General features: G+C 34.2%; 1 protein-coding gene across 4 annotated transcripts; it reads left to right on the top strand.

Annotated features, from left to right (window-relative positions):
• The first annotated feature begins 1321 nt into the window (after positions 1-1321).
• LOC132910658 (endoplasmic reticulum aminopeptidase 1-like) lies at positions 1322-24298 on the top strand. Of its 4 annotated transcripts, none has more exons than XM_060966485.1 (15): positions 1322-1748; positions 4835-5868; positions 13997-14143; positions 14236-14321; positions 15238-15334; positions 15603-15685; positions 15868-16073; positions 16172-16352; positions 16708-16933; positions 17288-17850; positions 17926-18157; positions 18767-19172; positions 19314-19456; positions 19663-20015; positions 20375-24298. In XM_060966485.1, the coding sequence occupies exons 2-15, from the start codon at positions 5736-5738 to the stop codon at positions 20528-20530; spliced, it is 3012 nt and encodes a 1003-aa protein (XP_060822468.1). In that variant the 5' UTR covers positions 1322-1748; positions 4835-5735; the 3' UTR covers positions 20531-24298. The 4 variants fall into 4 exon arrangements, with proteins under 4 accessions (XP_060822468.1, XP_060822467.1, XP_060822470.1 ...); XM_060966484.1 differs by having other exon boundaries at positions 13994-14143; XM_060966487.1 differs by lacking the exons at positions 1322-1748; positions 4835-5868 and adding an exon at positions 12491-12888.
• The last annotated feature ends 12 nt before the right edge of the window (positions 24299-24310 follow it).

The following is a 24310-nucleotide window of genomic DNA, read 5'->3' as shown; positions in this document are numbered from 1 at the left end:
ACAAAAAACGAAACGATTTGAAATGAAAGTATGAAAAATTGAAAAGTTTTAGCCGTTAGAAGAATAATGTACTTTTTCTGGCAAATGAATTGAATTTATATTATTTAAAAGAATATTATAAACAAATAATCAACTAGAAATTTGAGGTCCAATCCCTGGAAAAGTTTGTAACAAAGCGAACTTTGTCTGAAAATGATTAATCGATTAATTAGCTTTTTAATTATCATGCACGTCAGTTCAAAAAGTTATTAATCATGGCTGTTTAGAAAGTTGATAAACAATAAGAAAAATGAAAATAACAAAAATTACATTTCTATTTCAAGACTATATTTATATTCCAAAAAGATTTAATCTCATATAGCTCATTGGTAGTCTAAAAGATTCATAAAGATTACTTGCCTTTGTTATTGTTACACGAGAACTCCTGCTTAATACTTTCATATAGAGTATTAAAGAAACGTATCAATTGATAGATAAAAATATATAGAATTCGATTTAAAAATATAAATGAAATCTCGTGCAAAAATGATTTTAAGAAAAAATTCTTTCCACAATTGTAAACAAGGCAGATATTTAAGTGATCCCATTTACCTGAGACACCCTGTATATGTTCCTTCCTTTCTTTCTTTCTTTCTCTCTCGCTATTTAGACAATTTCAGACTCGCATTTCTACATTCCGTTCAAATTTCTACCCAACATTGCGCATTGACTTTATTCGATAAAAACGATATTCAAGCCGACGTGTAAATTGCCCAAGGGATGTAATCCATCCACTCGAAACTATTCAACAACTTCTTTTATTATTGCACAAAATAAGAAATTCACTGGTTTCGAAACTGGTGAACAAGAGAGCTGCAGATCTGCATCCTATTCGTCATGACCCAAACTTTTCTATGCCAAGTGTTCAAATACTTTCACGTATATTTTCAGAATCTCCACTCGATCGATCGAATCGGAATTATTTAAAATTCAAACTGGCAAGGAGCATAAAACCGTGACGAAGATTCCCGATCTCATTCCTATGTACTGTACGTACGTGCATATATCGAGCGACTATCGTACAATACATTAGAACGAAAGTGTAGTTGGAAAGCGATCGAAATCGTAACGCACGAGCCGCGGACGTCGAGAAAGAACGTATACTACTGGATGTTAAGTTAATCGATTTCTCTTTCTGTCGCTTCGCCAGAGAGGGTGTCCTCCCCGCTTTGCGATCAGCCAAGATGCCCGGCCTGCGTGAACGAGACGGGCGCAACCTGTGGCTGATCCTGACCGCCGCGCCTCCCTGCGTCCGGAAATTTAGCCACGCTCGACTCTCAAACTCCCTTCAGTGCCATTCTCACCGTTCGACTGCATACATGTGACGATGGTGGCTGTTCTCGTAACGAAAGAAGCCCCGTCTCTACCATATAGCCTGTGCGAAGCTTAAATCATTCGGCGATGCAATCGTGGCTCGTACAGTTGCGAACTGGTGCCGAATCGAGCACAGACACGCCGCGCCTTTTTCTTCTCGCTCGAACCGCTCGACCCGCCGCGTACATAAATATTCCCTTCCGGTACAATGTTTCGATAGTCTCACGGTGAGGTGCCGGTTCATCGTGTTCACATACGCCACTGGTATCGAGAAAACGAAATCGACGAATTTCGAGAATATTGATCGGTTCTCCATGGAATCGACCAGCTGGATTTCTTCCTCGACGAGGGAAATCCTTTTCCTCGGTGTTCGCGTTTTCTCTCGCCCGCAGAAGGTTAGTCCTCCACATTTCATATTTTATTTAGATCTTAAAGTCCTTTGAACCTCGATGTACCTTCGTCGTGTAATATTTTGCCATTGAATATTTCCAACGTTTTGTATTATCGTTGTTCGGTTTGATTTCTGGTTGGACATCAAATAATTGAAAGACGTTAAGGAAATTGGAAAGTCACAGAGAGGTCTTTGTATGTTGTATTAGCTTCGTTTGTTTGGAGGGATTTCTCGACCGCGAAAATGGGCAGGGTCAACGTTCTATCACGAGGTACCGCGTCCGTGTATTAGACGCGCACACGAATGCTGTTACCTGTGTAGGAAACGGAAGTATGATGAAACAAAAAGTTGCATACTGTTTCTCTCTCTGTTGAAAATTCACTCGCTGAATAAGAGAACTCGCCGACTAGTTCGTTTCATACGCTAGTTTCTCAGAATTATAGAAAAAGCTAGAAAAACCTGAACGACTCCTCGGACGTTCTACAAAGCTTCTGTTGTTCGTATGATATTAATCGTATTAAATGTGTTCACATTAGAAATTCACATTCGCTAATCAGCGCGTAATCAATTTTTAGATACATTTGGATCCAGAAGTGATTAAAAATAATGTTTAAAAATATGTATGAAAAATGTATTGTATATCTTCTTTTGCTTTTTAATTGCAGTATTATATATTACTTTATTCATTGTGTTATTTGATAAAAATGTTGTCTATGAATTTTAGCCTATAAAATTCTACGTGAAAAACAAAATTTCTTAGTATTATCATAATTTATGACTCAGTTATGATTACTGAAGACAAATAATTATACTTTGCCTTTTCACTTAATTGTAGCAATTCGCCAAGTAATTTACCAATTCTGTTTCTACTAAATAAATTTAAGGAAACGTAATAGCTAAGACTATCTAACTCTGATATAGATATTTATAATTCATGCATCTTGCATAATACGTTTGCTTTTAATCCATCTACTGTCTACTGGAAATAAACTCTGTTTCAATGTAGAAAATATTCTGAAATTACAAACGATTTTCGCGTAACCTTCAGTAGCTGGCACATGCATATCACTTATTACGTAAGGTTGTGCATATAAAGTGTTATTATGTTATTTGCAAACGAGGCTGACTGCAGAAATAGTCAGACCTATAGTTATATATATGAAATATCTATAACTACGAACAATAGCGCATAATTGTTTCGATTCTATACAAGCTATCGAAACAAAAGACGAGTTTCTATTGTACGTAAAAATTCCCTTGTATTTCTCCATTAGAATTCTTCAAATATTCGATAGCTAATGTAAGTACATATGTCGACCAATTGCTTTAACTCGAAGAAAAATGATGATGTCTATAAAATAGCAATATAAAACGTATGGTTAAGATAACTTTGAAAGCGTACTTGAATTTTTTGAACCTTCGGTTATTATTTCCTTTTTAATTGGGACAAATACGTAAAAGAGTTTCTAGATTGCTAGTAATCCATCAAATATGATCGACTTTATTTACGCTTTAAAAACATTTTAATTTGTATCATTTTTGCTCCAGCTATGTATCTGATAAAATATAAATTGTTACACTAAAAAATTAGTAATTGTATATATAGATGTAAAATAAAAGAGGGAAAAGACGTGGCTGGAATTCGCGAGGAACTTTAAGGGAAAGAGTTTACCAGGAAATTAATACTCATGAGAGATCAGCATGTATAAAGACTTCGTAATCTGTTCATCGAGATTAAGGGAAATCAATAAGGAATTTCTAATGTAATGAATTTAATTTTTCATGGATGTGAATCCGGTAGCCATGATTAAATTGATTCCTTTTTATTAAAAGATTGTAAATATATATCTCTTAACAGAATAATTAGAAAATACTAAATAATTGTATTAAATAAATTCCATACTATCATGCTTGGTTTTCTTGCAATTTCATTATTGCACAAAAAAGATCATCTTCAAATTTACTCAGTACAAGCGTGTATTATACCGATTTAACCATGGATTTATATATGTAACATTTATCACTAAATCATTCAATTTTTACTTACATCCTAATATCAATGATATTTTCAACAATACTCACTTACCTTGACTAGAATAGGACATGTGTAATTATATAATTAATGAAATTGAGAGGCACGTAGCGTGTCTGAATTGAAAGAGAAACAATTCGTACGTGTAAACGAGAGACGACGATAATGGAGATGAATTAGCACCCAACTCGGTAAATGCATAATTACCTGCTACCGAAATGGAAAGAAAGTGTCGTTCGTGATTCTAGCGGTCCTCTTATCCTCGACAACTCTAATTACAACGTCTCGGGTAAAACCTTCGTTTAAAATGAAAGTTCTACAGGACAAACCAGTGTCTGTTGTATGAACAATTCTCCGCCGTATATATATATATATATTTTTTTTTTTAAACACACCTCAACGAACACCTAAACAAGAGGACGTGAAAAACATTGAAGATACTGATGCATATAATTGGCAGCTTTGTTGTGGCTATAAAAATAACTTTATAAAATATGCGTTGAGTGTGAAACGTACGATCGCACTGACCTATTATATCGGCCATGTATTATAATTATAAGCCTGATTAAGTGAATAATAACTAAACAACTCTGGCCTATTATCTATATAAAACGAACAAATAATATATGGTGCATTATAAAAATCTGATCGATCCTTAAACTCTTAAGACGCGTGTATAAATTAATAATAATGTCTTGGGTCGAATCTTGGATTATGTAGAGATAAAAAAGTATGTTCTTCAAGGATACAATATAAAGATATATTATATCTTATATGTTATATAAAATGATTATTTTTAAAAAACAATGTTTTCAACAGTTTAAACACTGAATGAGAAACATCTGCCAAAATTGATTATGATATTATTACACTTAATATTACTTATTAATTATATGCATATTATGTGTATATTAGTAGTTAACAATGCATAGTTTTATGAACAACATGTAGTATATATTTAGAGAATATTTTCGAGAGAAGGATGAGAATAATTTTTAAAAATAATTTTAAAAACTACGTATAAAAATATTGTATATATGTTTCATACTTTGTTTCAGATACCATGTCTAGCGATACACTAAGGAAATATTGCACAACTTTACAAGGATTATTAATCCATCGTTGGCAAGCAATCAAACAAAAACCAGCCAGTTAGCTGTTTACAAAGCTAATACGTATATTTAATATAACAATCTCTTTTAATTTGCAATTTTAATAACTGCTTGTTGTACTTGTTTAAAATATGACCAGTCTTCGCACACATATAGTGCAGCTTCATATCACGCATACAGTTTTAGAAAAACTAGTGAACTTTATCATTAAAATAGAAAGACACATAGAACTATAATACAATATCATCCAATAGCTACGAAAGTAATTAGTGTAAAAACAATAATTGAGTAGATCCACGTGCACTGCCCGACTAAGGGTTCAAATTTAACTAAAACGATCAATAGACTACTCCTTTTATAAATCACGAGTATTTGTACGAAATTTATACGCGAAACTATCGTTTTGTAACAGCTATAAATCTTTTTCTCGATGACATTTTCCAATGCTTTGTGACGGGGACCAATGTATAGAAAATTCTTCGCCTTGAGTGACATCCGTCTGCACACGACGAATAGGTAAAATAATAAAAATACGTTACGAAAACTATCGACTCGTATTAAATATATATCGAGCAAATGTATTGTGAAAAAGAAGTGACGAATGTTTAGAGTAAAGCGTCGAACGAATGAGAGTTACATAGTTCGCATGAAAATTCCTCGATCCGTTGACACGGATGCAAAAGAGAAATACAAAAGTGCATCGTTCTCTAAAAGCATCAACGTTGAAGAATGTAATTCGCATCGAGTCACGAGAAATAGGGAGCCAAGGAAGCGTGCATCTTCCGCTCGAAACTGCACACAGTGCGAGCTTACTGGATAAAAAAGCAGGCAGAGGGAGAAAAGCAAAATGCCAGGGGGAACTTCGACGCGAGAAAGCAGCGAGGCGATTCGGATGGAGCCTTTAGGTAGAACCTCGAGTTCGCGAAGTCCCGGGCAAAACGGAACCGCTAACACCACCACCGAGGTGCCGATAAATTCAGGTGAGTAAAAATCCACTTGCACCGAGAAAGCACGTTTACTACTCTCTTTAATGAGTTAACTTACCGCCAACCTCGTACGGACTCTTAACCTGAAATTTCATTAACACTGGGGAAACAAAAATGGTCTCAGCGGTATTCTACAACCGTGGTAAATAAAATTGTTCCCTTGGCGGTTCTGTTGCGAAAAAAAAAACATGTTTTCTATGCAACGAATCTGCGGTGAATATGCAATTTCTTTTCATAATTTGAAAATTTATATTTCTATTCAAATACGTTTAATAATTAGAACTAGAGATTGATTTTCTCTATACTTTCTTATCATGATGTATAGAAGTTAGCTTGGAATGTATTTAAAAAAATTTAAATTAACATAAAATGTACATTATTTTACGTTTGAAATATGGCCACGGTGTATCTGTTTTATTTTACACAAAGCTTGAAAAGCATATATATTAAGCGTAATTACTGGTTTCAAAGGACATATCACTACTATTTATGACCTTATATTCTTTAAATATTATCTTTCCATGGATCTACAAAATTCTGACTTGTAACAACGATAATTACCATCGTTAAAAATGTAACACCTATGATAGAATATGATCAAAGTGTTTATCGAGTTGTTTTAACAAAAAATGAAAATCGGGTTTAATCAGGAAAGATTCAGAATTGCTATTTTATTAAACGTTTATGTTTCATAAAGTTTATGTACCTGATATGAATCTAAAGAACTTTATCGTATCTATAAAACTTTATTATCGTGTAATGTGATGATTCTTTATATGAAAACAACGCGATTATGATCTAAGAATAATTTTTACAATCAAGTAATAACTAACAAGTAGTAACCATGAAAATATATTTAAGTTGGTCGAGTTTATGTACTATTCTAGTGAACACCGTTTCCAAATCTGATCAATATCGATAGAATCACAGCGTTTATAGATGTCTGAACTTTTGAACTTGTGACCTGTTTTATTTTAACGTATTTATGTAGGTTTGTTTCCGCCTTAAAAAGTTACCCAGCTTTTGACACAAATCATTCTAATATTGATGAGTCTCGTGCATTTGAAACTTAGAAATATACATTTCCTCGCGAGTTAAAGCTACGAGTGAGCCTACAAGTAGTGTAACGTTGTAAAAGATTCAGGAGCAACGTAGAGACCATGAATTTGGTATTAGTTCGTGGTCAGATATTTTTTTATATAGCCGACGTATATCAAATAATATATCAAAATAATGTATTTTTTATTCAATACCGAAAAAATGAAGATAAAAGTACAACAGTGTTCAGCAATTAACTCTGTATCAGCTACACGTCTTTGCGACTAGCAATGACTTGCTACCGGAAACATTTTTAGAAAGTAATCAGAAATGATCATTTCCTTTGAATTGTGTCTTTCAAATTAATTGAAGTATTGACATTGTTACGACCGTTCGCGGAGAGACGCGATCGCGAGAAGGCACGTCAACGGGAGTCGTAAATTCCCGTTACGATTAAACAATCGACGCCACGAACTTATCGATCCCCTTATTTCTGTTACGATAATAGGGGTGGTTTAATTGATGTTACACTGTGTTAATACGTATATAATATCGTTTATTCCAGCAACCTTGTAAAGATGAACAGTTACACTGATGCGTCGGTACAAGATAAGAAAGAGATCCGTTACAGACGTTTTGACTATTCTAACGACGAAAAAGAACTGATTTAAGGGTAGAACCCGTTACAGACTTGTTAAATGTTTTAACGACGAGGAAGAACTGGTGACGAAAGTGACAATGCTGTGTCAGAGGAGAGCTAGTGTGTCTAGCACATGGGACCATCGGATTTGTTAATGACATTTTTGGTCGGGAAAGTGAGAGTAGTAGACATTGTTTCTGATTGACTATTAAGACTGTTGGTGGACTAGGAAGGGTCTTAGCTGCCCTTGATAGAAAGTTGATAGTGGGAAGCATCGTACGTGAAAAAATCTAACTTTCCCGTGTTTTCCCGTAGTAAACCATAAACCTTAGAAAACGCTTCAATAAAAAGATCTGTGTTCGATCTGAAAGACTTTAGCTAAAATTTTCTGAGATTTATGATCGGTCCTTGAGAATCTTGAGGATACGCAATAAGGATGTGCGGACATCTGACCCGCGGTGTGTGACCTGGTCTAAGTAGAGTCGGCCGACGTACAAACATAAAGATTTAAGAATATGTTAAAGAGGTTTTTATTATTGTTTATATATTATTTATTAAAATTATTTAAGATACACGTTAATTCAATTACATTGCAATATGAATATTACATCCCTTCCTATATGACATTCTAAATAATTAGATAATTTAGGATTAAAGTATTAACATTACTGTAAAATGTAATATGATCATTTGACGTATTCACAAAGATATTGTAGCTGATGTTATCAGATACTGTCCAAAATTAAATACGAAATCAAAATAACATAGATAGTTCTCATATTATGCATCGCATAATCCAAATTTTTATAGAAATTCTGTAGAAACAATTCGGTAGAAACATTATTATCTAGAAGATAGAAAATTATTTGTTGGCAGGTGTTAAAGGCCTGTATTTTTAAACCTTTATTTTAAAAAAAGAAAATAAGATTGAACACGTGTATATTATATAAAATTATCGTCCCATAACACACCTTGCTTAATTGACCTTATAATTCTGTTACATACTGAACGCAAATCTAATCTAGGCCATATCTACGTATATATAACTGTGGTTTTTTCATATTTAAAAACCACGATAAAGAATAATACAGTTTAACGTATAATTAGCCACGGTTACTATTATTAAGTAATAATTAATTGATTTATTCAAAGATTAATTTTAAATCAGGGGGCAAAATCTTTCAAACGCACACAATGTTTAAAAATGTTGAAGTTGAACAAATTCGATTATGATAACAGTTCTTGCTACCTGTAAATATTTATTATTATGAATTTTAAAAAAATATTTCATGCAGGTATCTTATACATGTTTTTACATTTATACAATCTGTACATTTTTATATTCTTTTTATCACAAATACGTAAAAATCTACAATTTAACAATGAACTACTGGACTTATGACAAATTTCTCTTTACACGACACGATTTTAAGCGAATATTATTTTTATACCTTTTAGCATTGAATTTTAACAAATTACCACACATGGATTTTCTTGAGGAATCTATTCTCTGAATTTCACATTTAGCACGACTTTAGTAGATTTAGAGGTTCGCCCATCCTTTGAAAAATCGATTTGCCCCTTTTTCATCCCTTTAGGAGTTGAATTTCGAAAGACGATGAAAGACGACCGTGTTCATTTTTAACGAGCAGTTCATTTACCGAACCTCAAATTTCCAGCTTTAGCGAATATACGGATTCGGTTACCCTTTGAGAAAACAACTTACTCCCCTTTTCACCCCTAAAATGGTTGAATTTTGAAATACGCTCAAATACGTTTATTTATTTTTAATGAGGAACTCGAAATGTTGAATTTCGCGTCTGCAATATTAGCAACTCGTGAAATATGAATATCCTTTACAAAAAAATTTGACCTCGTTTTTACCTCTCCAGGGTTTGTATTTCTCAAAATTCGACCTTATCGCCACGTCTAAAAAGAAGTATACTATCCAAATTTCACGTTTCCACGTACAGTGATGTGGGCTTGGCGTTGATGAATCGGTCAGTTATTTTGTTTTTTATATTCAGATATAGATTCCAAATAATGTATTTTTATATATACACCGATTTCTCAGAGTTGGCAACAAATGTTGCAGCGATATCGATCTGTTTCACACAAGAACCGCTCCTCGTATCCCTAAAACTTCATTCGCAGGTCAAAAGCCAGACAAGAAACGGAAATGTTGCCCCTTTCTCTAGTTTGAATGCCATTGCCAGCATTCAGCGGAGACTTTGTCCGTCAAGGATATTGAACTTCGACAATCCGAACGGCTCGAGTACCCTCATTCATACTATGAACTGAAAACTTCTAAGAGGTCCTCGATAGCTCCATAATCACTAATACAAGGACAGGATTTTATTCCGTGCTTGCATTGCATTGACGTGTTCCAATTTTTTTCTCGTATATTCTTATGCTGATTTCGCGTTCATTTCTTGATAATGTCAGCTTCCATCGTTCCAACTCGAATAGCTTGCCAGACGAACTCTGTTATAACGATCGTATGGAATCTAGATATCTGTACACACATTTTATGAATATGTGCTGTACGAAACATTTTGAAATTTCATTAACATTATTAGGGCACTCGATTAATTAATCATTGTAACGTATGATTATTTTAGTCTTCGTTCCTTACTAAGAATTATTTAACTATTTACTAAACAGAAATTCTGCATATAATTACAATATTATATACATATATATAATTATTTAACAATGATTTTTATTTATAAAGGATTCTTTCTAATTTGACTTTTGTCGAAGATATTTCTAAAACCATAGCCATAAATAAAGTAACACAGACATCATGTTTAGTGTCTCTGTGGAATTCATGTCAATGCTATCGGGAATATAAACGTGCTCGGAATAATATAGATAATTAGAATGGATAGAAGACAAGAAATACTTACTATGTGTAAATATACGAATGCTGCATATATGAAATATATGTTTCTTCAAATAAAACTTTAAACGCATTATACATATACTTATAGGAAATTATTTTCATATTAATTTATAGAAATGATTAATTTTAGAATTTTAAAATTCTTAAAGTAAAATAAATTGTAGTATCCTATTACATTCTAAATCTTAATATTATTAAACGACATAGCACGCTCCATGCAAACTATAATATAACGATTAAGATAAAACTCATTTTATTAGGTCTAGAACGATGACAATGCAAAACACATATTGAATATGCATGGCGGTTGTGTGCACTGTCGGTCTTTCTATAGTATGCAAAAACGAGAGTTCTCGTATCGAATGTTTAAAATGCCAATACTTCATATACCGTTCAATAGCTTTGTAAAGTAATTGTGTTAGTAGCGAACTAAAATTGAAAATCCATTTTCTACACAAGAATTTATTACCTATGAATATTTTCGTTAATATTGTATAAATTAATTTTCAAACAAAGAATATTCATAAAATTATATCATTTAAATCGCTAAATAATGCGTCACTAAAATATTACTCGTTCATCGTTAAGAATACAAATGCCAAGTGTACGATTATAGAAAAAAATACAATATTTCGCAAAGAATTAAATTTTTTCTTTTTGTCTATAATTGCATAGTTAATATTTCTAACGTTAAATATGTACAACAAAATGATGATTTTAACAATAATATTTTAACAACAAAATGCGTTACGTCGCGCGAGATGGTCCGTGCGACGTCCCTCACGGTCTAACCGCCAAGGCCTATACCTCCTTACACTGACCCGTAATAAATCCACGGAACCACCATAAACCGAATCCATTTAGCTTAATTTCTATTCATAGTATTTTCGATTTTTGGATGGTCCTTAAAACAGTCCTTAGGTTTATTGCACGCTTTTACTAATTACGAAGAAAGCGGATATTTGTTCAGCGAAATAGCAGGTTTTTCCTATGAACAAGGACACCTATGAGCCACATCTGCAGGAGACTTTCTCATATTTTATTTATTAACATTAGCTATAACCAATGGGCATCGCGGATTTTTCTACCGAAAAGTGTGAACAACGAACCCGCGTTCTTAGTTCAAAAGGGCACAACCACACCGAGCTTTCCTCTTTAATAGTACGAGACGGGTCAATTACTGTTCTACAAATCTTTGTGAAGTCAGTCAACTCCTGATCCAATAACAGGATATCGCCATCACTACAATCTACGCGACATCGAGTGAATATTATATACTTAGACGACGTAATATCAACTGTTTTAATATCAACAATTATTATCCCACAAGAAATAAGGGGATCGACCTGTTCGTGGTGTCGATTGTTATAATCGTAACGGGAATTTATGACTCCCGTTGATGCGCTTCAACGCGATCGCGTCTCCCCGCGACTGGATGAAAATACAAAATGAATGAAATGACATAATTTCGCGAAAATATTTAATGCTAAAATACGAGCCGCGGAGTATTGAAACCTTAAAGGAAAGCAGAGGGAAATACCAAAAATGGTAGAGTACCTTCTTACCAACCCAAGCGTAGAAGTAAAATGGCAAGTAGGGTAGGAATCACTGTGAGGGGTGGGTCACGGATGGCGCCACAGTAAAAGCAACCAACCATCCCCGCTACAACTTAGACGAAGCGAGGTGCGGCGTGGCGAGAGCTGCAAATTCACCTCCGTAAAGCGATCCGCCACCAAGGTTTGGAAAGTCGCCATTTCTGCCTAACTCCGCAGTCGCTATATTCACGTTTTAATACCAATGAAATGTCAGTGCACGACGATCTGTGTGATGAAATAGGCGAAGTGTTGTCGGAGTTCTTCAATACCGCGCCGATCACGTTTGTAATCGCGATTCTGTTTGTACTCGAGTACGTGATCGCACTCGTGCTCCTGCTCAAGGCTCTGTTCACGATCCTGTTCACGGCTGTGTTTTCCGTGTTCCCCAAATCCGTGCCCCTGCCCAACCAGTTTGTAATATTGTTCGCATTCATGCCCATAATTGTGGCTCTGCCGATGAGGCTTTGAACTAGACGCACGACAAACGATTAAGAAAGAAAAAGGAAAAGAAAAACGGAACGAGAACAAGGAAAGAAGGTTGAGCCTAAAGTAACCGCAAGCCCCCAGTGAACCAGTAGGTAAATCTGCCAGTCTTCCTCTGTGATTCCTTGACCTTGACATTCGAACCGACGGTGTATCAACGAAAGTAACTACTAGGCGAAGCAGGGAAGCTACGAGTACAACCGCCCTAATTCTGGCTGAACAGAGAGAGCCCTTGATCAAAATCTTATATGCCACGAACGACGGTCAGGTAAAAGAAATCGTTCGTCGGAGACCGCCGCCAAATCGGTTCACGATGAGCGAACAAGATGTGGATGACGTTGCCTTTCTGACAGGTGAGACACGTCAGAACAGGCATTCGAGAATTTTTGTGGATTTTCTCGAGTAAAGCTCAGGCTCTAGTTTCGTGCCCGTTGCAATCTCATAGCAGGGGTAGCTCCACTTCTGACAGCTCTGTTTGCCCCTTGACTTTCCTTGACGCCCCTTCCCTTCCTTTTCACGGTTTCCCTTCATTTCCTCGTCCTTCTTTTCCTTTGTTTCTTTTTTCCCTCTCTTTTCTTTACACGCGGTTCTCTCCTTTTCCTTTGAAATCGTTCGACCAGATGGCCCACTTACGACCCTCCGGGCTACGAATAGACTATACGAGGAGCACGTGCGTGCGATCAATAAAAGACAAGCTTCTGATCTTTCAAATTAAAACACGCAACCCGGCTAACCTCACGAGTTTATGTATATGTATCTTCTTGTCGACCTATTAACTAATTATCATCCTGCCTGTGACAACAAATAAAACCAGTTGCAAAGTGCGTGAACACATCTGTCTGACATAGAACCATACAATATGTTGCAACACGTATCGTATAGAACAAGCCACTTTATCCAAATGACGTGAACTTTTCGAGCAAAATTGCCTGAGAATTGTACATACGTCGATATTAACTTTTGTTTACTTTATACTTCGCTTGCATTGAAGGAAGCAATTTAAGCATACGTCTCTTAAAATTATGCGTATTCAGTGTACTATCTTGTAATGGCGCCATTCTTACCAATCCATTCAAATTGAATTTAAATTGATTGGATGTTATAGAGCTGTCATTCGATGAAAAGATATATACACAGCATTTCACGTGTTTTGCTGGAGTAACTGCATTAACGTCACTGTGGACTGTCGCTCGGCAGTCAAAAATCTAGGTCAAGTGTGTAACCGAGGACAGGAAACTTGTTTCTCACGTTAGTGGACATTTTACGTTTGGGAACTTATACGTTTCACCTACTTCTTCAATTTTCAATAATATTCGTACCTATTCATATATATATTTCGTTCGATATTATAAACGACATACGTAATGTTGCCAAAACAAATTCAACGCGTTTTTCTCATGCTTTAGAATAGGGAGCGTATGGACGCTTGATCATTCTTCAGGAGACTCTTTGTTCCAGGAGACAGTAACACAGGATTGCACAAACGTAGTATTTATGAGCACAATGGAATTGTGTGTTCTCAAAAAAGGGCTCTCTGCGTAGCTACCGTTGTTTTTGCGATCCTTTTCGCCATATCACTCATCATTGCCTTCGCGGGACCACAAAATGGTAATGTAACGTTCCCTTAATGTAAATAACATTTCAATTTTGTTTCTGTATTACTCGATGCTTGTTATTGGTTTCTCCTCCTTTTTTAATAGACTGCCCTTGTGCTGGAGAGAAGCCACCCAATCTGGAAATCGAAGACGATGAAAAAAGTAGCGAGCCTCTTGCAACTAATGGAGAGGTATGGTTATTTGTGTTTGCTCTGCTGGTTATACGATCGAAGTGGAACAAAACATGTACTTCGTAACACATATTCTAGACATAATGCACAAGTAATAACGACCGTATGTACTCGAGTTCTCAAATGGTACAATGAATAATGTAGATTCGTCAATGTTATTCATACATGCCATATGAATTCAAATAATCGTCAAATAATGACATCACATTAAATTTTTATAAAAATATATTTAATTATATATTAAAAGAATATTTAAAGAATTATATCGTGATAAGTACATTAAAGAATTTCAATTTCGTGTTTTTGCATAAATACAAGTCGTAGTATTGATTCCAATCTTTTACAAAAATTTGAAGGATCATATATTATATTCCATATATTATAAAATAAGAAAATAGCGATTACTTATTTTCATTACAAAAATGATGCGAAGTTTTTAATACAAAATACAGTTGTTTAAGATATTACTTTTGGAATATAAAGAGAAAAATCTATCTGACCTGAAACCTTTCTATGCCGCGGTACGTAAAAAGAAAGAATTAGGACGTATAGAAATGCAAAATACATAGGTATGTCATGTATATGTGTATGCAAAGTGTGTTCTTTTGTATGTCACATTTCAATGCTTGTGCCTGAGCCTTTGCTTGAAGCTTACTGTGAACGAGCTATAAAACGTCTTGGCGGGAAATCAATTGCAAGGCGTCTATAGTACTATAAATTTCCATACCCTAGAGTTTAAAGTATCATAATCTAGGATTGTCGATTATTTGATCAATTTTATTGTTGATCATTCATATTTTACTAGCAGTTACATAAATAGTACATCTTTAGCATCGAAGATAAAAAATGTATGCCGTTGCAGTAGCTCGCTCAACTAACGGTCTAAAAATAATTTAATTGAATGAAACTGTTACAGGTGTTTCCTTGGAATAACGTGAGGCTACCTACGTTTGTGCATCCTACTAGGTACAATATCACTATCCATCCAAATCTTACCACCTTAGAAGTAAAAGGTAAGTAGTATATTGTTGATTAGTTTTAACTAACGTTCGAGAATATTAATTATTACATTTTTATTGCAAAAAAACTTGTTTTAATTTATCAAGCTTTTCCAAGACGTTATTTATTATAAATATGTAGAAAGACATTTAAGACAGAAATCTTACAGTATCTTTACAATTAAGAAATTACTTTCTGGAGTAAAAAAGTAATGTTTCCATAATACTTTGCACTAAAATATTTAGGAATGAAGAAAAAATAATTTTCAATTTCCATTTGCAGGACAGGTCACAATCGAATTCTATGTCGATAAAGAGACCAACTATATCGTCTTCCATAGTAAAAATTTGACAATAAATGAGAAAGTGAGTATTTAAAATAATATGCGTGTACAGTGGCTCCAAGTATTCGTATACTTACAGACATATTTTATTAATATATTATGTATATTTATATGAATTTCATTAACATACGTTATTACGAGCCACTGTACATACATCAGTATCATATTCTATCTACTTTCTGATTGCAAAAAACTGGTTTTTAGATGATTCAGGACCGTAAAGGCCACAGATTAAAAATTGCAAAATTACTGGAATATCCGAAACATCAACAGTTGTATTTAGAACTGGAAGAGAGTAAATTTCGGAAGAGAGGGAATTACACAGTACACTTGAGGTTTATTTCGAAACTGACGAGTGAACTCGAAGGATTTTATCTTAGCAGCTATGTCACCCCAGAAGGAGAAAAAAGGTTACTCTGAAACTGTAATAATTTTCTGTTTGGGAAATTGCTCAAGGAGTATTTTCATTTTGAACGAAATCGTAACTGAATTATTTTTTCGACTATAGGTACCTCGCCACGACTCATTTCGAACCTACGTATGCACGCTCGGCATTCCCATGCTTTGACGAACCACAATTTAAGGCTAAATTTAAGGTTTCGATATTTAGGGACAGATTTCATATCGCGCTATGCAATATGCCTGTGATGAACACCGAGGATGCGGGATTTTACATGGGCACCGGACTGGTGAGTACGAAATTAATGAAGTTATATTCTTGTTAAATTATTTTATTAAATTAGTGTTATATTATGATATATTATTATTGGTCAAACATTTTTCTTTGTTTCTCCCTCATGAAATATTTGAAACCATATATCATTATTATTATTTCTTGTTTCACATATCTGAATCGGATTTACAAAACATTGTTGTACGTTGCTAAACGTACTATAATTTTACAAAGCTTCTTAGTTAAAATGTATAGTACAATAATATTGGAAGAAAAACGGATACTATTTTATATAGTGTAGTCTATAATTTATGTTATTATAATTGTACTATATGTACTTAAATAACAACATTTATCGCAAAAATTTTCAGCTTCGCGATGATTTTCAAGAATCTGTAGAAATGTCGACGTACCTGGTAGCTTTCGTGGTTTGTGACTTCAAACGAGTCTCCGAATTGACTAAAAGGAATATTTCCGTGAGTGTTTATGCAGCAGAGACAATGCTTCCACAGGCAAAATACGCAGTAACTACTGCTGCTCGTACAATGGATTACTTTGAATCTTTTTTCGGGGTACATTATCCATTGCCTAAACAAGGTACGTAATCAAATCAGAATATGAAAGTAACTGTAAATTCACTTGATAATAATTTCATTGGTGTAACAGAAAGTTTCTTATTCATGGTGTACCAGGTTTCTCTGGACAGACATTTCTAGTATACTGTATGACTACAAATAAGAAAAAAATGTTTTGCAATTAAATTAACAAATTCCGTTATATTTTGAAGTACAGCTTTCATTTAATATTATAACATTTCTATTTTAATATTATAACATTCTTTTCTTATTTCTATTCATAGGATATACTGACAAAATATGACTGAAAAAACTTGAAACGCCTTATATATCCTATATTAGTTTTTAACATATAAATTTTATTAATTTCTGATAGACTTAATAGCTATTCCTGACTTCGCCGCTGGTGCAATGGAAAACTGGGGCCTAATCACGTACCGAGAAACATCAATACTTTATGATCCACAAGAGACATCAACCAATGCTCACGAGTGGGTCGCTATAGTTGTAGCTCATGAATTAGCTCATCAATGGTTTGGTAATCTCGTCACTATGAAATGGTGGAACGATTTATGGTTAAACGAAGGAGCGGCCAGTTTCTTCGAATACAAAGGAGTGAATCATATCTCACCTGAGTGGAGCATGATGGATCAGTTTATTTTAGACAAAACTCAACCAGCGCTTGATCTCGATGCTTTGGCAAGCAGCCATCCCATAAGCGTGCCGGTTAAAGATCCAAATGAAATCGAAGCTATATTCGATGATATCAGTTATAGTAAGGGCGCCTCCATACTTAACATGCTTGAGGGGTTTTTGTGCGAGGATGTTCTGAAAAGTGGATTGAACGACTATCTAAATTCGCACGCGTATGGAAATGCGGACACGAACGATCTCTGGGCGGTCTTTACAAAACATACAAATAATACTTTTGACGTAAAAGTAGGTATAAGTTTGAAAGATTAATTTTAAAAACTTATAATTTCTGGTGTTCCATGAAATACAATGTGTCGGCAGGCTATTATGGATACATGGACCCAACAAATGGGTTTTCCTCTGATTACGATCACACGTAATGGGAATACCATCACAGCAACTCAGAAGAGATTTCTAATTTCGCCAAAAGAAAACGATACAGAACTGCAAGAAACAAAATCGCCCTTTGACTACAAGTGGTATGTCCCGTTGAGCTACTACACAGACAAAGAACCGCGCAAGCTTCACAACATATGGATGAATTTAACCGATGGTAACACATAGGACAATTATAACGAACATTTTTTTTAGAGATGTTTAACAGCATTAAGCGAGAAATCGTTAAAGGAATCCGTTCAAAGGCGATATAAAATTATTTCCAATTGATCTTTTTTCATTTTACTACAATTCATACATAGGAGATTTATTGATTTTCGATCCTACCTTTTCCGCCGATGTTAGATGGAAAAGAAAAAGAACACATTGACAACTATGATTTTTGATAAAAATAAAATGACCTTCGTTAACCGTGTTTTTTATCTAATTGAAAAATTAAGCTAAAAAATCAAGGTGGTTCATAAATGAATTCTGAAGTACAAAAAATTAAGAAAAATCAATTGCATATAATTTTATATGGTTTTCGAATAGCTTTGCAATTATTGGGCTTTATGAATTATTAGCTGGCAATTTCATTCGTTTCGTAGATCTCATTTTTCGAATAACGTAAGTTTCATTCGTACATTTTTTAATTAAAAAGTAATATAATATAATCCAAATTCATGCGTGGAAAATGTATTTCTTGATACGAGTGAACTTGTTATCTGATAATAAATTGAACCATATCTTCGACTTTATGGAAACAAAAATTACTACATATTTTCAGTAACGTTCGAAATACCTACCGACGTGGAATACATAAAATGCAATGTGAATCAAAGTGGATTTTACCGTGTATCTTACCCAGAAGAGATGTGGTCATCGATCATCACTACATTATTGAATAATCACACTAAGTTCAGTCCAGCGGACCGTGCTAATCTTATTGACGATGCGTTTACGCTTTCCCAAACAGGCGAGTTAAACGCTACCGTACCTCTTCGATTATCTCTTTATCTTTTAAATGAAAGAGATTATGTGCCATGGACTACTGCACTCGGATATTTACATTCTTGGAAAGATAGATTAAGCGAAAGTCCCGGATATAAAAGATATATCACATTCTTGAAGCTTTTGTTAACTCCAGTTATCAAATACGTCGGTTGGGCAGACGAGGGATCACATTTGAAAAAGTAAATATAAAATCTTGTTAACTTTAGAATACCAACAAGTCATATTTACAACTGACAAAATTTCTAAGATTAGGAAGATTAGAATAACTATCAACTCTTGTACATCGAGTATTTTAAATTTATTACGTTTCTTTTCCACAGGTTATTAAGAATTGCAGTGCTTCAATCAGCTGTATCAGTAAAATTGGACGATGTTGTAAAACCAGCAAAAACCCTTTTCGAAGACTGGATGTTAAAAGGCAAACGAATTGCCCCAAATATACGAGACGTCGTATATGTTGCAGGTAATGCAATATTATTTTTATCATGCATCCAATATGTTCACCACGTTCATTCGTAGATTCATTTATTTATTTGTGGATTCACTGATATTCAGATAATTTCTCGTAATTCATTATATTTGTTCATTGCATTTCGTTTGTTCTTCTTTGTAGAAAAATTAAATTTTATTCAATCATTCGTTACATCGTATACATTTTTCTGTGTACAGGAATCAAATTTGGTGGTGAGAAAGAGTGGAATCATTGTTGGAAAAATTATCAAGAAACTCAGGTACCAAGCGAGAAACGAATAATGTTGCAAGCGTTAGGAGCGACGACAGATTCTTGGTTGCTACAACGTTACCTTTTACGATCGTTAAATCGAGATATGGTGAGATCACAAGACGTTGAAACTGTTATAGCCTCTGTCGCTACCAATCCCGAGGGTCAATTCCTTGCATGGCGTCATCTCAAAGCTTACTGGCCTCAGATACATGTTTTATTCGGAAACGGATCGCTGACCATGGGTAGTCTTATATCTGTTGTAATTTCTGACTTTTTCACAGAATACGACTACCACGAGGTAAGTAGAAAATATACCGTTTCATTTCTTAATCACAATTTTATAATGAAACACTTTATTAATAATGTGCCAAATATCACTTGTAAAAGAATTATTTTTAATTTTATCATTGTATTACTTGCAAGTGAATCATTTCAAATTTTATTGTTAAATAGCTCTAATAAAGGATAAAATTATCCTGGCTTCTTCTTTCTGTAATTCTGTACCTAAAGTATATTCTATAAAAATAAGCAAGAGCACGCATATTTTTGTACGACATTCAGGGCGATTCAATTACTGAAACTTTCAAAAATTCCATATTTAATTAATAATCCTTTCCATACGAGTTTGTAATAAGTATTTTTGACGTTGCGTCTTAGGTTTCGGAATTCTTTAAGGAAGTGGATGTCGGAAGTGGTCGGGGAGCATTAGAACAAAGCCTAGAAACAATCAAGTTCAATATACATTGGGTAAAACAGAATGCAGATGTCGTTGATAGATGGCTCATAAATTATTTGGACAGTCACACAAGTTAACCCTTTGTTTATCGGGAATGGGACACGAATGACGCGAAATTATCATCCATACATTTCGTAACAATACTTACGTTTTTCATGGTGCTCATCGATACATGATATCTTCGTGTGACACGATATAGTGTAAGAAAAAAGTAAGACGTTTGTTACTATCCAGAAGATAATCGTTTATTTACCACTTAGTTAGGTATATACATAATAATTCGCAGATCAAAAATGACCCATTTCCGTCGTACCCATCAAAAGATTCTTCTCATCGGTTAAAGATCAATGATCCTTCAACGGACGAAAGATCGACCGATACTTCGTCAAGTTGCGAGACCTCTTGCACAATAATTTACCAACTAATAATATTAGTGATTTGACAATTTACAAGCTCTACATTCTAAATTATTCCATAATTTCACAATTTATTCGTCAAATAGGAAATGATTTATAAAATTCACTCTTAACATTTCATTTCTTTTATTATCAAACTTCTTAATATAATACAAGAGAGTTTATTGATGATATTATACAATGGTTTGTACATTGTGACTTGTAAAATTGCACTAATATCAGTTCAATCGTGTCAAGGAGAGCCAAGAAGTATTAAACTCATACCAAAGTTCGTAGTATCAGATTTTTGTCCGTTGGAAGAAATCTTTCGATGAATCGAAACAGAGCCGAATTGTTTATATGTAACACATTATACACCAATTTATACGCACTTTCGAAAGTATTTATTTATTATACACGCAGTGCGTGCAGATTGGATTTATTATATATAAATAGAGAAAGAGAGAGAGAGAGAGAGAGAGAGATTATAGCGAGGAGAGAACAACGTTGTTCCTAGGGTAGTCGCTAACCCATCGAATTTTTCCGGGATGAAGAAAAGGGCTAACGACGTACGCCTATTAACGTTGACACTTTAGTCTCCCAAATAATACTATACTTTATTACAAGGAGTGACAGTTAGTTATCTCCACGTGATGCCCAAGCCCCATTCCTGATCCATCCAGTACAGTAATTCAACGGAATGCTGAAATTTGACGAGAAACGCTACTTAACATATTTCACGAGTCAGCCCTAAGCTCTATATTAAAAGAAAGAGTAGCTATAAATACGATCAGTAATACAGAATAATATTTTGGCCTGTGCTAGAGTACGTAAGATTTTTATTCCGTTTAACGTTTATACAAGTATAAAGTTACAAGATATTTACATGATTATTTTATTGATACAAAATTTTTGTAGCGGTAAATGTCAATTGTACAGTCAGTAAAAAAAGAAAAAAATTAACGAATTACATTATAATATGTAATATAATCGATGACGATCATTAGAAATCCATTTTTCGATGAAACTCAGCTGCTCTTGTAAAGGATAGTGTGATTCGCTGTAAATACATAAAAAAGAAAATCAAGGAACGACGTTAAATTGCGTTAGTACTGATCAAGTAATTACAGAAAATGCCCGAAACGATTGTTACGAACAGTCAGTTAATATAAGTAGCATATCAATATTGGAGAAGTGTTCGACAGATTAATTCGGCCAAATCTTTCGTCAAAACAGAATTCTAGTTTCGTGGAAACGGTGATCCGACAGAGAAGATTTGGCCTCGAGAGAAAGAACATATTACGAGGATTGTATCGTCCCTCGGAAATAATCGCGAAAAATTGATGTACCGTGTGTGTCGTGTATTTATATTACCGCAGAACATTGGATGCGCGGGATATGTCTCGCGTGGCATAATAGCATAATAGAGAATCGGATATTTTATTATGAAAAAGTGTATAAATTTATGTATGTAATCTTGTGATGCTTTGTATGGTATGTACATATTAGCGTAAGAGAATTGTGTGCTCTGTGTGGTCGGATATATTTAAAAGAAAAGGTATCTAGATGCATACAAAATATGTTAATGCCAAAGTTAACTGCTGGCCTTTACAAAAAAAAAAAAAAAAAAAAAAGAAGAAGAAGAAAAAGAAATATTCGTGTGATTTTGGTATGATTCGTAATCTTGAAATGCTAATGAGATTGAATTGAAATTAACCACTGTTAAACGTTAGGTATACATTCGTCGTGTACTTACATCACTTCCTACGTTCTTCTAATTCTCTATCGACAATAAACATAAAATATAAAACGATATAACAGGGAAATATTTAAAACAGAAAGAACGATTTCGTTTACCACTATTTCTAATAAATGAAAAATCGATTTAGCATTTGAAGGTTAAAGCACCAAAATCAAGATAACTGTACAGAACGCGATGAAAAAAAAAAAAAAAAAAAAATCAGAAAATACCGAGGATATTTCGGTGCGGTGGTGTTATATGTATAATATGTATAGTACAGAAAGAACTAGGTTCAACGCAAAACAAATTTTTAGCCCAATCAGAAAAGAACTCGAGACACGCTGTATACGTTTGGATTTTACTCCACGAGAGCTATTTTCTATGCGTCTTTTATCTTCCACTGCCCGTATCCAATGGTCGACCAGATCTCACGAATATTCAATTTTACGTGTTCTCATCACTCTCGTTAAACAATCAAAGCACTCGTTATCTAACAAAGAGACATTCACAATATAATTAGTTATTTCACTATAATTAGTTAGAGCACATAGGACACGATTGATCTCTCTATCCTTAATCTATCAATAAAAAAAACTGCCGACGATGCTTGCAATTCGAATCCCCTCGCGAACAAAAGAAAAGAAAGGAATAGCATTTTTTTCGAGATTCATGCCATTTTTTACATATTTTCAATCAGAGTACAATTACTTGGAATCCCGACAAGTAACGTTTCTTGATATAAAATATCGTCGACTTTTATCGGATTAGGATTTTCTGGCCGGAACTGTACACGCATGTTTACATTTAGAAAAAGGAAAAAAAAAGAGATTTATGAAAATAAACGGCTGCATGGATCGTTCATCCCTTTAAGTAGATTTTGATACACTCCAACGGCGAATTAATGAATCGACGCACAACTAGATACCTTACATGTAAATAGCATATTTTTTCACTAACGGATATTCTCTCTTGTTAAAGATTTAAACGGACGAAGTCGCTCCACGATATTTGCGAAAGCGTTCGGTTCGCCGGTTCGCCGATTCGCCATTTTCAGTACGAAGGGAGCACGAACCGATTGGCCTACTTTACAACATTCGTATTATAGCCGAAAGTACTTGTTTAAGAAATAATACGCAGTTCTCTCGCTTTCGTTTAAGAGCGAAAATCGCACAGATCGTCATGTTCCTTTACAAAAAATATAGATTTACGTCTAATCGTAAGTGTAACTGTCATGAAAGTCACGCACGATTATTATTGTTTTATCGATTACTTTCTTCTTTTTATCACTAATTACAAAGGTCTAACAGTATTAGAAAAAAAACCATTCTTTACCGTGGTGTTAAGGATTATATCGAATAATAATAATATATATTTGTTTTTCGAGTTTAAGAACGATTTAATAAATAATAAAAAAAAAAAATCGAATCCACTAGACGCGGAGTAAACCGATGCAAAAGTTCTACCGAAAGACTGGACATCAGAATAATCAAGAAGAGTACATACTTATATGTATTTTATGCAATCACCCGATAATGTTATGTCTTAAGAGAACGAGGCTGTCTTGCATCTCATATTTATGAATGAATTATTGATACAACTATATATTGTATACCGTTCTCTACTGTACTGTTGTCATAGATATTTTGTTGTATAAAAGAATGCGAGATATGTACAAGCATACAAAGGAATATATTATATGTTTAAAATAACGTACACGTCAT

The sequence above is a fragment of the Bombus pascuorum genome, chromosome 9 (genome assembly GCF_905332965.1).
Source record: "Bombus pascuorum chromosome 9, iyBomPasc1.1, whole genome shotgun sequence".
Lineage (NCBI taxonomy): Eukaryota > Metazoa > Arthropoda > Insecta > Hymenoptera > Apidae > Bombus > Bombus pascuorum.
The sequence above is the reverse complement of the archived record's forward strand: the minus strand, read 5'-3'. Positions and strand labels throughout refer to the sequence as shown.